Here is a 14,827-nt window from a genome sequence, read left to right as displayed (position 1 = left end):
ATTCACCCAGCGATCCCTGACTGAATCCAAGATGGGAACAGGAAAATAAAACAGAGAAACAAACACACAAAGGTGAAACTCAGCAGGTCTGGCAGCATCTGTGGGGAGAAAGCAGAGGCCGTGTTTCATCAGAACAGGTAGGGGCTAGGGAAAGCAGAACACGTGCTGGGCGAGTGGACAGGTAGAGAGACAGAGAGAGACAGGGATATGAAACTGGTATACAGACAAGGGGATTATTAATATTATTAGGCCGGGACAGAAGAATCATACAATCCCTACAGTGTGGGAAGAGGCTATTTGGCCCATCAAGTTTTCACTGGCCCTCTGAACAGCATTCCTACCCCTATCCCTATAACCCTGCTTTTCCCACGGCTAATCTACCCTAACCTACACATCTTTAGATGAGAGATAACGGGAACTGCAGATGCTGGAGAATCCGAGATAACAGCGTGGAGCTGGATGAACACAACAGGCCGAGTAGGAAAGCTGCTGCTTGGTCTGCTGTGTTCATCCAGCTCCACACTTGGTTATCTCTCATCTTTAGAATAAGCAAGAATGAGAGCTGAGGGTAGGAGAAAACAGATAGGGTGAGCTAGAACTAACCCATAACATGAGCCGGGGGGGGGGGAATACATCAGTCTCTGAAGTTATTGAAATTAACGTTGAGTTCCAGAGGTCCCCAAGTAGAAAATGAGTTGACGAGGAGGCCATTCAGCCCATCAAGCCTGCCTTGCTATTCAACACTGTATCACGGCTGACTGAGCTCCTCAACGGCCTTTCCCCACTGTGCCCCCATTATATAAACTGCCCAAGGTACTGAACACCTTTCTGACAAGGCCCATCTTGGGTCCTGGAACTGATTCCAGCAATCACAGCAGTACACACACACATACACAGTGGTACAGGGTCCCACACACACAGATTCTCACTGGCATATGGGGGTCTCTCTCTCTCACGCACGCACACACACTAAACAGATCCAGGTCCCAAATGCACAGGCACTCCTGTCGCCGTCCACCTGGGGCCACAGGTAGGTCCAGACCAGCCAACGACAGCAGACTTCCTTCCCTAAAGGACAATTGCCAGTGGACAGAAAATTGGCTTTTAATTCCAGATTTTTACTAAATTCAGGTTTTAGCAGCTGCTGCAGTGAGAGTCAAACTCATGTCCCCAGAATATTTGACTCACGCTATCCCTGTCCCTGGCAGTGTTTGATGGGGGACAGCGTACAGGAAGCATTACTCTGTATCTAACCTCATGCTTGCCCTGCCCTGGGGAGTGTTTAATGGCGATAGCGATGTGACTGCTCCTCTCAAGTCAGTTAGGGTTCAACAATAAACGTTGGCATAACCAGCAATGCCCATATCTCATGAATGGCTTTTGTGGAAACAAAAAGGTCTGATCCATCCCGAAACACTGCCTGTCCCTTTCACGTGGGAATCTGTGTTGCGAAGATCCCGTGGGGGTGCCAGGTCTGCAGTTAACTAATAGCACACTCCCTCCTTCTCCTACAGACTCACCAGTGTACTGCTTTTCTTAATGTCAGTCAGACGCTCCAGCACTGCGGCTAGGTTTGGGTCATCTGACTCCACAAACCAGATGGGAGGCACTGAGGGATAGGATTCCTGAAAAACAGAAATGCAAAGTACGGTCAGCGCAACAAAGAGTCTTACCCTGCCCTTTGCTGACCAAAAATATCCCTAACCCTACTGCACTTACTCCAGTGAGGCAAAAAAAACTAGGCAGCAGCTACTGGCTGAACAGCACTGGGATGATGGGCCCACTGGCCGGTGTCTGCACCCTCAGTATTCTGGGGAAAAATAAAAATCACACAGAGCTGAAGACCTCATGTTGTTGGGGAAGGAGCACAAGGGGTCATGGATCGGGACCTGGATTTACCAGGATGTTGCCAGGAATGGAAGGTTTGAGACATTAGGAAGGGCTTCGGGCTATTTTCACTGGAGTGTAGGAGACTGCGGGGTTACCTGAAAGAGGTATATAATATCAAGAAGGGTACAGAGAGGGTGACTGGCAGGTGCCTTTTCCATAGGGTAGGGGAGTCCAAAACTGGGGGGGGGGGGGGGTTCAAGTTGAAAGGAGAAAGATTTTTAAAAAGGGGTTAAGAGTAGTTTTTTTTTAAACTGTGTGGTTCATGTTTGGAATGAACTTGCAGAGAAAGTGATGGATGTGGGTACAGTACATGAATAAGAAATGTTTGGAGGGAAGAGCAAGCAGGTGGGGCTAGTTTAGTTTGGGAGTATGGTCAGCAAGAACTGGTTGGACCGAAGGGTCTGCTTCCGTACCGTATGATTCAATGACCATAGACACCAAGACCATCCTTTACGACGAAAGGGGGGGGCGGTGGGGGGAAAAGAGGCAGACATGGACAGAAACTATTCTCTCCTCACTGGTCAGGCAATGATTAGAAGGTGCAACATTGCAAAGTACTATCCCTGCTCAGTGACAGGTTAAGTGGTCAGCGAGCTGCATTGCCCACACCTCCCCATTAGCCAGACGGTTTCTACCTGTAGCCTTTTGACTCGGCTCGCTGCCTTGCCCAGTCGAATAGCGCACACTGGGAAGCTACTCGAGCAACAGCACGTCCAGCAAACCCCCAGCAGGTCAAGGTTCTCGTGGGTGAGCGAGAGAATGCCACCACCAAAGGCACTAGTCCGAACCAGCCACGCGCAGATGGCGGAATTTGAATTCAGTAAATATCAGACATCTAATTATGACTATGAATCAATTCTCAGGAAAATCCCACCTGGCTCGCTAGAAATGGGAAACTGCCATCCTTACTTGGTCTGGCACTTAGCTGCCCTCTGGGCAGTTAGGAATGGGTAATTAATGCTAGCCTGGCCAGTGATACCCACATCCCAGAGTCTTCGAGCTGTGTACAGCATGGAAGCAGAGCAGTCAGTCCAACACGTCAATACCAACCAGATATCCAAAATTAATCCAGTCCCATTTGCCAGCATTTGGCCCATATCCCACTGAGCCTTTGCTATCCATACACACACATCCAGACGCCTTTTAAATGCAATTGAACATAAGACAGAGCTGACCTTGCCCTCACTGGTACCAAGTGAGGTCACAAGGCAGTAATTAGGAATGGATTCCATTGCAAACTTTACATCAGAGAGAGGTTCTCCTGTTCCCATGTCACACTCTCCAGCAGACTCCACCTAATGGTGTGTAACACGCTCAAGTGACTGAACAGCAACTGGCACGAGAGGGGCTGAACAACTTCCGCCAGTTCTTGTGGCAGCCAAACATAGCTTTCTGCTGTCCCTGTCTAACACTGTCAGCAGCCTCACGTTCTGTGTAGTAAGCTCAAGGGGTGGCCGAATGGCCTCCTCCTGTCAAACAGTTGAGGCAGCAGCTGATTGGCTCCCTCCAGTTCCTGTGTAATTCAATGTGTGAAGCCCAGAACCAGCCGGTGACTTTTCATGGGGGGGGAGGGACAGGGGGTGGGTGGAGAGAGAGAGAGAGAGAAAGAATCAGAAAAAAAATTTTAAAAATCCCTACTGACTCAGACTCCCAAAAGGTGGTGACGTGCGACTACAAGGCACCAGCGTTACAACTCGCACAGCCAGCAGTGAGCTGTCATTTAGTTGCAGGGTACAAGAGTGGTTTACATGTCAAAAATCCCACCCCTGACAAGGGCTTTGAGTGATGTAGTGTCCTCACCCTTGATACAATCAAGCGAGTGCCTCCCCTCACTGCTGGGAGTCAGAGACTGAACATGCAATAGGTTTGGGGATAGTTTCAACGCTTTAGCAGTGTTCCACCCAAAATCCAAATCATTAACAATCAGATTCAACGGGAGCCTGGGCAAAGGGAAAAAATAATGGTACATCAACAGTGTCCTCTCAGATTTGGACCAGGCTACCTTGTAATAGTTTAACTGTGTATCCTACCCCATGCTGTACATCTTCTAGCAGTATTTGGTGAGGATAATGGAGGAGTTTTACTCTGTATCTGACCCCATGCTCTCCCTGTCAGAGTCATACAGCATGGAAACAGACCCTTCGATCCACTCGTCCATGCTGACCAAGTTTCCCAAACTAAATTAGTCCCATTTGTCAATGTTTGGCCCATATCCCTCCAAAAGTGGCCTCAGCCACATCCTGTACAACTGCAACATGATGCCCAGGGCCCAACTATTAATCGTGTAAATCCTGTCCTTGTTCATCTTACCAGAATGCAACACCTCGCATTTAATCAAATCTAAACTCCATTTGCCATTCCTGGGCCCACTGTGCCAACTGATGTCTTTGTAATCTTAGATAATGTTCCTCACTGTCTACCACAAACTCACTAACCATGCTTTCTGTATTCTCATCCAAAATGACAAATAACAGTGGACCCAGTACTGAACCCTGTGGAATACTGTTGGTCACAGGCCTCCAGTCCAAAAAATAACCCTGTACTACCACCTTCTTTTGGGTCTATTGTTTGGAGATTTTGAGGGGGAAATCTAACCGTGCACTTTTACATGTCTTCCTAGCTTTCTTTCACTGGAATACTTAACCTCCCACATCTGCAGAATGTGTGAATGCTAGCCCTCTGACATCTCTCAACATCCCTTCAATATTCTGAAAGAATGCAATCACAGGCATGAAAGGATGTCCTTATTTGAGTTCTTGTGGTTTTAACCTGTGCTTCTACTAACACTTTGATACCCCAACTATCTTACAAATGGAGACTGGAAGCCAGGTTATGGCAGTGGCACCATCCCAGCATGATAGAGACAGTGAAAGTCCTGTATTTTATCCAGGAGGCTGATTACACAAATGGCAAGCTTGTATCACCACCGCATGGGGGCTGATTTACAGAGACATGCCCTTTGACACAATCAGTTGCTGCCCCCCAGGGTCAGGCTGCGACAGACCCCATCCCCATCCACACTGTACCCACACCATTCCTACAGAATCCAAAGGCTGATGGACACTGCTTCTGAATGGGCACCTCTCACTGATCACAGGAAATACCCATCCTGCTGTACACACAGAAGAGGCAGGTCGCAGGGAGAGTCCACCAGGCTGGGAGAGGAAGCAGAGCAGGTACTCACGTGAGGCAGATACAGCCACCTACCCACATGAAGACACAGAACTGGGAACAATACCGCAGCCCGCCCTCTAATCTACGACGATTCAGTGCGACGTATTACTTTTGATGTCATTGCATTTACCAAGCCAATGATCCCAAATACAACAGCCGACAGAACTGGACTGCCATCAGTACTATCCAGTAACAGTGTGAAAGACCAGCTTTGGTTTGGAAGGAGGAAACCCCTTCTCCCTGCTTTGCCCTTCAATATCATGTTCCCACACGATCGCCAAAATCTGCCCCACCTCAGTCTCGGATGTACTCAATGACTGTGCCTAGCACCCTGGGCATAAGGATTCAAAAGTCTTTCAACCCTCAGAGTGAGGGCACATTTCCTTGTCGCAGTGCAGAGTGGCCAACCCCCTTATCACAGTCTGCGAACACTCTGCTCTCCGGTCAGGGGAGCAACTGTCCAGTAAACGTCCTTGTTCAAGTCTGTTCGGAATGTGCAACCTCATCACTTCTAAACTTTAGGGAATATAAACTCAATTCCTCTCCCCCAACCCCCTTCCAAGTGCATTGTGGGAGTGGCTGCAAGGGTGAATATACAGGTGTCGGGGGGAGTGCGGAGTGCCTTAAGCACCATGCGTTGCAGAAAGAGAAATTCGAGCCAGGAGTGGGCCATTCAGCCCTTCAACACTACTGCACCACCCAACACAAAGAGGGAGGGGGAGATCTTTGCTGCCTGTCTACACCAGGTCGTCAATTTTGTTGAGACCGTGCACAAGTTTAGATAAGTCATGGCCGTTACTGTCAACTTAAAAGAAAAAACACGACAGTATTTCAGACAACAGAGAGACATCCAATTAAAGATCAAAATCAGTTTCGGCCAAACCTGGAACTCAACGCATTGTGTGCCACATCAGATTCTCAGCTGAGCCCCACAAGTTTCTGTCTTTTTTTTGTTTTAAACATACTTCATCAGCAATCACTGGAAATCAGCAAGTCAGAGTGTGAGCTAATGCTGGCTGATACATGGTCTGACAAATGATTTTGTGCCTTTTATCTGGGCCTAACCAAATCTTGTTCCCGTTCCACACTAAACATGAATGTTAAAATATTTGCCTGTATCTGCCAATATTGGGAGATACAGGCAAATATTTTAACATTCATGTTTAGTGTGGAACGGGAACAAGATTTGGTTAGGCCCAGTTAAAGTGATGAGGTTCTACATTCAGTAACGGTCTTCCATTGTATACAGGAGTGTAATGAAAGACACTACTACATAATGTACAGGAGATTTACAACAATGGCTTGTATTTATACAGCACCTTTAATCTCATTAAAAAAGGGGAAGGAGTGTTAAATTAACAACATTTGATGCCGAGCCACATTAGGATAATTGCAGGGCAGGTAGCAGGAAGCCCATGTGAAGTGGTAGGATTTAAGGAACATCTTAAAAGAAGACCATTTGGTGAGGAATGCCCAGTTAGATCACAGTCAACGTGGATTCGCAAAGGAGAAGAAATCACATTTGACTAATGTGTTGCAAGTTTGTTTTTGAAGGCATGACTAACAAATTTGATAGGGAGGAGCCAATGGACGTAATATACTCGGGTTTTCAGAAGGCTGTGGATAAAGTTCCCCCAGAGGAGGCTGGTTCAAAAGATGAAAGCAAGTAGGAGATAGGAGGTAATGTGCTGGTACAGATTAATGGTTATTTTGTGTGTGTCAGCCAGAGTAGGAATGAATGGGTCAGTCACATTGGCAGGCTGCGACTAGTCGGGTACCACAAAGGGCAGTACTTGGTGCCCAGCTATTTACAGTGAATATCAATGATCTGGGGATGGGATCAAACGTAATATTCCCCAAATTTGTGATGATACAAAGCTAAGTGGGAGTAAGCACTGGGAGAAAGGCAGAGAAAGGGAGATGGGGCAGTCTGCTAAAAGGTCAAGAGTCTGACTGATAAAATACAATGTGGAAATGTGAGATTATTCAATTTGGTAGGAGGAACACAACTCTAGAATATTTCTCAAATGGTATGAGGTTGGAAACTGTAAGTGTACTAAGAGACTAAGTACCCTTGTCAATTCGTCACTGAAGGCTGATAACAGGTGCTGCATGTTATTAGGAGCCTAGTGGAATCTTAGCCTTTCTTGCGCGAGGATTTGAGTGCAGGAGTAGTGAGGTCTTGCTTCGACTGTTTAGGAGCTCAGTTAGCTCACACCTGGAGTACTGTGTGTAGTTCCGGTCTCCTTTTCCCGGGAAGGACATTATTGCCATTGTGGGAGTACAGCGAGGGTTCACCAGACTTGCTCCCGTGATGCTGGGAGCATCCTGCGAAGAGGGATTTAGCGAATGGAGCTTCAGTCCCTGGTGCATACAAAACGCTTAGAAAGACAGATACATAGGGTTGATGCGTTTAAGGCATTGCCCTGGTCGGTGGTGGTGGAGGGTGGGGTCTAGACCCAGGGGGATGCTGCTGAGGTCTGAGATGCGGAGAAGCGTGTGTCAGTGTGTGTCACATTGCTGTGGAAGTACAGCCTGAAAAAGTTTAAAGTAGAGACCGATAGGTTTCTGATTCCCAGTGGCATTCAGGGTTTGAGGATGAGGTAGCTACAACTACGAGTATATTTAATGGGCCAGCAGGTTCAACATCGTGAAATGGGGGTGGGGGGGGGTGGGGAAGAGAGAATGTAGGGACCCCCCCCCCCCCCCCCCCCTTCACATTGGCTGTAGTTGCTGCGGTTCAAGGAGGGAGTTCTGAAACTTAGAGCACCAGACGGCTGAAGGTATAGCTGCCAACAGCAATCGGTGGACTGTTTAAGGTGCTGGAACCGAAGGGGCACAGACATTTCAGAAGGTGGTGGGGGCCGGGGGAGGCGACAGAGATTGGTGAGAGGGGGTGGGGGTGTGTGTAGGAGACAGTGTGAAGACAAGGGCCTTTGGATGTGGATTTTTAAACAAAAACCAAGACTTGGAGTGTGAGCACAAGGGTGATGGTTACATAGCTCTTGGCAAAAGCTTAAACCAGCTGAAGTCTGGAAGTTCCAACTGTGAAAACCAGGCCTGGGCTGAGCTGAGCTGAAATCTTCAGGCAACAAAGGCATGGCTGAGACTTCAGTTGTGGATAAGTAGACGCCAGAAATCTCTCATAGTGGACAGGAAAGTGGATTGCAGATCACAAGCAGATCAGTAATCTTATTGAATGATGAACAACCTCAAGGTAAAACAGCCTACTCCAGACCCTAAGTTACACACCGCAAGTATAACAGTGTTATGATATGGGTTATTAGTTCATTTGAATATGTATGGAAACATATATAACAGCGTTATTACAAACTAATGATATCCCCATAACAGTATTATGTGATAGTCGTGTACACAAGTCACAATGAGTTATTTTGTGATATACACAAGTGTACTGCACTCAGTAACTGGTGTTACACTGTTATATAATGTCACAGTGATATGATGTGATATACATAGTATTGCACACAGTAACTGCAGTATTGTAGTGTTACAGTCAGTAACAGTGAGTTATTACATCATACACAGAAGTTTCCTATCCAGTTACTGTGATGTTCTACAAGCGTTACCGTGTTTATTTTATATAGAACGTAGAACCCCTATAGCGTGGAAGCAGGCCATCTGGCCCATCGAGTTCACACCTACCCTCCAAAGAGCATCCCATCCAAATCTACACCCAACTTTATCCCTGTAACGCCACATTTCTTACGGCCATCCCAGCTAACCTACACATCCCTGGGCACTACAGGGCAATTTAACGCGGCCAATCCACCCTAACCCGCACATCCCTGGGCACTACGGGACAATTTAGCATGGCCAGTCCACCCTAACCCGCACATCCCTGCGCACTACGGGACAATTTAGCACAGCCAATCCACCCTAACCCGCACATCCCTGGGCACTACGGGACAATTTAGCACGGCCAATCCCACCCTAACCCGCACATCCCTGGGCACTATGGGGCAATTTAGCACGGCCAATCCACCCTAACCCGCACATCCCTGGGCACTACGGGACAATTTAGCACGGCCAATCCCACCCTAACCCGCACATCCCTGGGCACTATGGGACAATTTAGCACGGCCAATCCACCTGAACCTGCACATCCCTGGGCGTTACGAGCAATTTAACACGGCCAACACACCCTAACCTGCACATCCGTGGACACTATTGACCATTCAGCACAGCCATTCCACCCCTAATGTGCACACCTTTTAACTGAGGGAGAAAAATCACACAGACACAGAGGAGAGTGTGCAGACTTCACGCAGACAGTCACCCAAGGATGGAATCGAACCCAGGGTCCCTGGTGCTGTGAGGCAGCATGCTAACCAGTGAGCCACCGTGCCGCCCAAACGATAACAGTGAGAGTTACGATGCAATATACACAGTATTCCACACATTATTATAGTGTTACAGATAGTAACACTGAGTTATTATAGAAGATAGAGAGTAGTCCCACTAGTTTGTTATTATTTGACAGTGTTAAATACAGTGCCTATGTTAATAATCTTATATCCGGTGACAAAGTATATTAATATACAAGAGAAAAAGGACTATCCCACCCAGCAACAAGGTACATTATGTAAATGCCTGAACTCCACCCTTGTAACAGTGTGTGAAGTTTCGATCAGTGTATTAATACTGTCATGAGCAGTGGCAGTTATAGGTTTTACAGGAATATTCCATCCAGTCACATAATATTAACATATACTGTTATAGCCACTGGTGGAGTGGCTGTGGACTAAAGGAATGTCCTACCTGGTTTCCAAATGTTGTTATTAGAATCTATGTCAGCAGTCACATGACACCAGGTCATAGTCCAACAGGTTTATTTGAAATCACAAGCTTTTAGAGCGTAGCCTCTTCATCAAGTGACGAAGGAGCAGCGCTGTGAAAACCTGTGATTTCAAACAAACCTGTCAGTCTGTAGCCTGTGTTTTGTGGCTAGTGAACATCAGTCTGGCACCACTGCAATCATTTAAAAACACTGGCTCTCCCAGCATGGAGCCTTGCAACAGTTTGCACTCCACTGTCCCACCCAGCACCCCCCAATGTGGGACAGTGGAAGGGTCTAGCCTGGGCATCAAACCCAATGGCCAATTTCTCCCCTTTACCTGTCGTCCCAACTCTGTCTGGCTGCCCGAAGACAGACTAACTGGAAATAGGAGTAGGCCCCTTGGGCCTAAGCTGCCATTCAATAAGATCACAGCTGATCTGATTACTCCCATCGACCCCCGGTAACCTTTCGCCCCACTCATCTTCCTCACTTATTAAGATTCTATCCACCTTAAATATATTCACATTTGGAGGAAAATTCAAGACTCATGACCCTCAAATGGTTCCCCCTGATTCAGACTCTCCCACAAGCACAGATGATTCCCCACATCAATTCCTCCAGACCCCTCAGGATACTGTGTGTTTCAGTTGACTGGCCACATCTAAAGCCTCGTCTGCCTAACCTTTCCCAGCCATCCCAGTACTAGTCTAGTAAGCTCACTCCTTACATCCCTCCTTAAACAAGATAAGGGGATGCCAGTGTTGGTCTGACGTGGACAAAGTCAGAAGTCACCAGGTTATAGTCCAACAGGTTTATTTGAAATCACAAGCTTTTGGAGCGCTGCTCCTTCGTCAGGTGAAGTGGACATGGTCTCATGCACATGCAACCAAACCCACAGGCATTTTCCCACCGCCCCCTATGAACCCCCAGCCCAACCAGCACCTAAAACTCATCATAGGAGCTACAATAGGCCATTCAACTCCCTGGGCCTGGTCCACTGTTAACTTGGATCATAGCTCATCAACAGCTGCAGTTGCATAGCGCCTTTGACATCGCAAAACATCCCTCCAACCCCCCCACCCCCCACTCAACTCCAAGGCCCTTCCCAGGAGTGACTGCAAGACAGAATTAGATGAGGCACAGGAGGTGGTATTAGGGAGAGGCGATCAAACAAGGCCCAAGTTACAGGGAGAGAGGGAATTGCGAGGCAGCTGGAGGCACGACCATTAATGGTAAAGTGACTGGGTGACAGGAACTGGGGTAAGGCCAGAAGGGAAAAGTAAACTTTCTGGTGGGGCGGGGTGGTGGGGAGAAAGCGTTACAGAGATCAGAGCAAATTGGGGAAGGGATTAATTAGTATCAATGACAGGAGCTTTAAAAATAAAGGCAAGGAGTGGACTGAGTAGTGGGTGAACAGGACTTGGGATGGAGGAGGCACAGAAATGTGAGAGTTGGCGAGGCAGCGCGATTGGCACTCTTAGCAAGAAGCCCTTTACAGACGCCCCAATGCAACCTTGGGGACAGGAATTGATCACGATCCCATCCCCCAAACCAACCTCCCTCACCAGCTACTGTCATTTTGTCTTCAACAAGGAGCAAGACTGCCTCCCGATTTCCCCCAGCTGTAAAATCTGTGGGAGGTAGCACAAACCATGTTTCTCTCCCCATCCCCCTTCAGCCCAGACCAGACATCAGTAAACACAAGGCGCAGGAGAACGTGGCCTATTCAGCTCAGGACCAGAGTGGCTGCTTAATCAAGTCTAATTAATAATATTCCCAATTATTCTAACATAACGTAACATCCTAGGCCTAAATGCAGGCCCTGCCTCAGTGCTCAGATCAACACTGACACGCACAGAAATCTCTTAACATGGCCTTTTACTTTAAAGGGAATAAAAGCAACAACCAGGAACTGGGCCTGCAAAAACTCTAAGGCCTCATCCTGGCTGAATGCTCTTAATTATTTTCTTTTGAAAAGGTCTCCTAGAATCATTTGCACACATTTTTCACAGTTATGTCCTCGACATGAACAGCCACAGCACTTCAGCCCTCGCCAGCTCTCACACCCAACTCATCCCACCACCCACCCCCCTCCTGCTCCAAATTCTGCACAGAAACTTTGAGGCCTGGCCTCTTGTGTTTTCCTTTGATCCTCGTAAGAAAAACAGCTTGCTTTACAACACTGAAACACTGGCTTTTCGCAAAATGCCTCTTCTACCCACCCCCCCACCTGCCCTGGGGGTGTGGGCAACACATTTGTGTTTTGGAAGGGGCCAAGTTCAATCTCCCTTTCCCAAACGAAGATCGAAAAGGAAACATTGCTTCAGCAGTGTGACTTGAAGACTCTTGAGCTGTTAGAGAGGGGTATGGGGGCCTGAATTTGGGATCAATTTCCATGAAATCAGGAGGGTGGCGGCGTTGTGGGAAATCTGGAGATACTGGGGGTCACAGTTAAGAGTTTAGCTTCTGTTGGAATAATAGTGGAGTCTTTCTACGGTGGTGGCATACCATATTATCAATCACTTCTGGGGGTTGGGGTAACCTCTGGTGGCTACAATGTAACTTTTGGGGGTGAAAGAACCGCAACAATGTTTCCTTTTACCCCCTCAGACACACTGTTGCAAGTCTGACACCCCCACACAATGTTACATTGTAGCGTGGGGGGGGGTAAATGTTGCCACTTCAGCCTGTTGGCCTTCCCCACCCCCCCCCCACCCCGGACTACAACGTAACACCTTCCACCACCTCAGTTACTTAAAGCGAGTGTAAGCTTTCTGCCTGGTTTTTCACACCAGCTGTTTCTGGGTGAGAAGGGGGACGGGGTAGTGGTTAGTAATGCTGGCGGCTAAAGCTTCCCATCCCCAAAGCCAGGCCAGGGCTTCCCCCTTTCATCCCCAGACCGGACCAGATCAGAACCCCCCCCCCCCCCCTCTCTCTGCCTCCGGGAAGTTGGGGGCTCTCCTCCTCCTTCCCCCCCACCCCCAGTCTGTGCTGTCGGCTCTGGGAAGGCCCCTGGCACTCAGTTACTCACCGTGATGTTACAGTGAATGATTAGGATCTGCTCCTGGGTGATAAACTGGCAGCTGATCTCGTCCAGGGATCCGGACACGATGCGGAACCTCTCGTGTCTCTGGTGGAAGATCGACTCTAGGAGTTTGAGCTCTTGTTTCAACGCAGAGCCCGACATTTTCTCACCATTTCCGACGACGGAATTTTTTTAAAATTTATATTTCGGGCCAAGGGTGTTTTTTTTTGTTGAAAACAAAAATAAAATTTGAAAGAAAGAACATAAACGAGAACGTTCCACCCCCCAACACAAATGTCTTTTCGTTTTAAAAAAAAGAAAAATCGACTTGCTTTCCTTTCCCTCCCCCTTTCAGAGATGATTCGTCAGGCACAAAGCACGTAATGGAGACCAGGAAGGAGTGAGAGGTAACTCTTACTGAGGAGGGGCAGACAGAGGGGGAAGGGGGCAATTACAGGGAGAGGGACACACACAGAGAGGGGGAACGGGGGTAATTACAGGGAGAGGGACACGGGGGGTTGTCAGGGGGACACACACAGAGAGGGGGAAGGGGGCAATTACAGGGAGAGGGACACGGGGGGGGGGTTTCAGGGGGACACACACACACAGAGGGGGAAGGGGGGGGTTTCAGGGACACACACACACACACAGGGGGAACGGGGTAATTACAGGGAGGGGACACGGGGGGTGTGTCAGGGGGACACACACACAGAGGGGGAAGGGGGGTGATTACAGGGAGAGGGACACAGAGTGGGGGGTGTCAGGGACGCAGAGAGAGTGAGTGGGGGGGGAAGTCAGGGACACAGAGTGAGTGGGGGGGGAGTCAGGGACACAGAGTGAGTGGGGGGGGGGGAGTCAGGGACACAGAGAGAAGAAGAGTCAGTGACGGCGAGAATGAGAGAGGAGGTGTCAGAGGGAGACAGGGTTGTTAATAGAATACAGAGAGAGGAGGGGGTAAATGCTAGAGGGACACAGGAGAATATTAGGAGGACACAGGAGAGGAGATTTATTAGGTGGAGATTTATTTACGTGGGACAGAGAGAGGGGATCTTTATTTGTAGGGGTGGCAGAGAGGGGGGGGAAATCTTTATTTGTAGGGGTGGCAGAGAGAGGGGATCTTTATTTGTAGGGGTGGCAGAGTGGGGGGAATCTTTATTTGTAGGGGTGGCAGAGAGAGGGGAATCTTTACTTGTAGGGGTGGCAGAGAGAGGGGATCTTTACTTGTAAGGGGAACAGAGAGAGGGGGTCTTTATTTGTGGGGAGGGACAGAGAGGGGGTCTTTATTTGTGGGGAGGGACAGAGAGAGGGGATCTTTATTTGTGAGGAGGGACACAGAGAGGGGATCTTTAGTTGGGGGGGTGTCAGAGAGAGGGGATCTTTAGTTGGGGGGGTGTCAGAGAGAGGGGGTCTTTATTTGTGGGGAGGGACAGAGAGAGGGGGTCTTTATTTGTAGGGGGGGCAGAGAGAGGGGATCTTTATTTGTGGGAAGGGACAGAGAGGGGGTATTAGGGATAAGGGTTACTAGGAGGGTAAAGGGGTGGTTAAGGAAGGGGGGAGGGCAGGATTGAAGGGTGGGGGGGGGGAAGAAGAGGAAGAGGGTGAAGAAAAGGAGGTGTGGTTTGGGGGGGGGGGGGGGGAGTGCTACTTTCTACAGGAAGGCAGCCAGAGGCAAACTCAGCTGCAGCACAATCTGCTCCCAAACCAAACACCCCCCCTCCCCAAGACAAGGTTCACTTCCTCCTCCTCCTCCTCCCAGCACCCCCCTCCCCCCCGCCCCAAAACACACACAACACACACAAAAAAACTTCTTCAAAACCCCCAAAATGGCGACAGCGACCAGCCCCGGGTCCCAGCATCCATCCTGATCGCGACCAAAAACCCGTGAGATCCCAGGAAAGAGGAAAAAGCAGAGAGAGAGACAACCTCGGCCCCTTAAA

General features: G+C 48.7%; 1 protein-coding gene across 2 annotated transcripts in view; it reads right to left on the bottom strand.

Annotated features, from left to right (window-relative positions):
* LOC125449764 (ubiquitin-conjugating enzyme E2 Q1) overlaps window positions 1–14,478 on the bottom strand; it is a 35,063-nt gene extending 20,585 nt beyond the window's left edge. The window contains exons 1-2 of one of the 2 annotated variants that reach the window (XM_048525652.2): window positions 12,897–14,478; window positions 1,521–1,625 (exon numbers count right to left, since the gene is read on the bottom strand). In XM_048525652.2, coding sequence (XP_048381609.1) covers window positions 1,521–1,625; window positions 12,897–13,052 — 261 coding nt within the window. In that variant the 5' untranslated portion in view covers window positions 13,053–14,478. The remainder of the gene's footprint in view (window positions 1–1,520; window positions 1,626–12,896) is intronic. The other variant, XM_048525651.2, reaches the window with a different exon arrangement.
* Between the last annotated feature and the right edge of the window lie 349 nt (window positions 14,479–14,827).

Source organism: Stegostoma tigrinum, chromosome 47, assembly GCF_030684315.1.
Source record: "Stegostoma tigrinum isolate sSteTig4 chromosome 47, sSteTig4.hap1, whole genome shotgun sequence".
Lineage (NCBI taxonomy): Eukaryota > Metazoa > Chordata > Chondrichthyes > Orectolobiformes > Stegostomatidae > Stegostoma > Stegostoma tigrinum.
The sequence above is the reverse complement of the archived record's forward strand: the minus strand, read 5'-3'. Positions and strand labels throughout refer to the sequence as shown.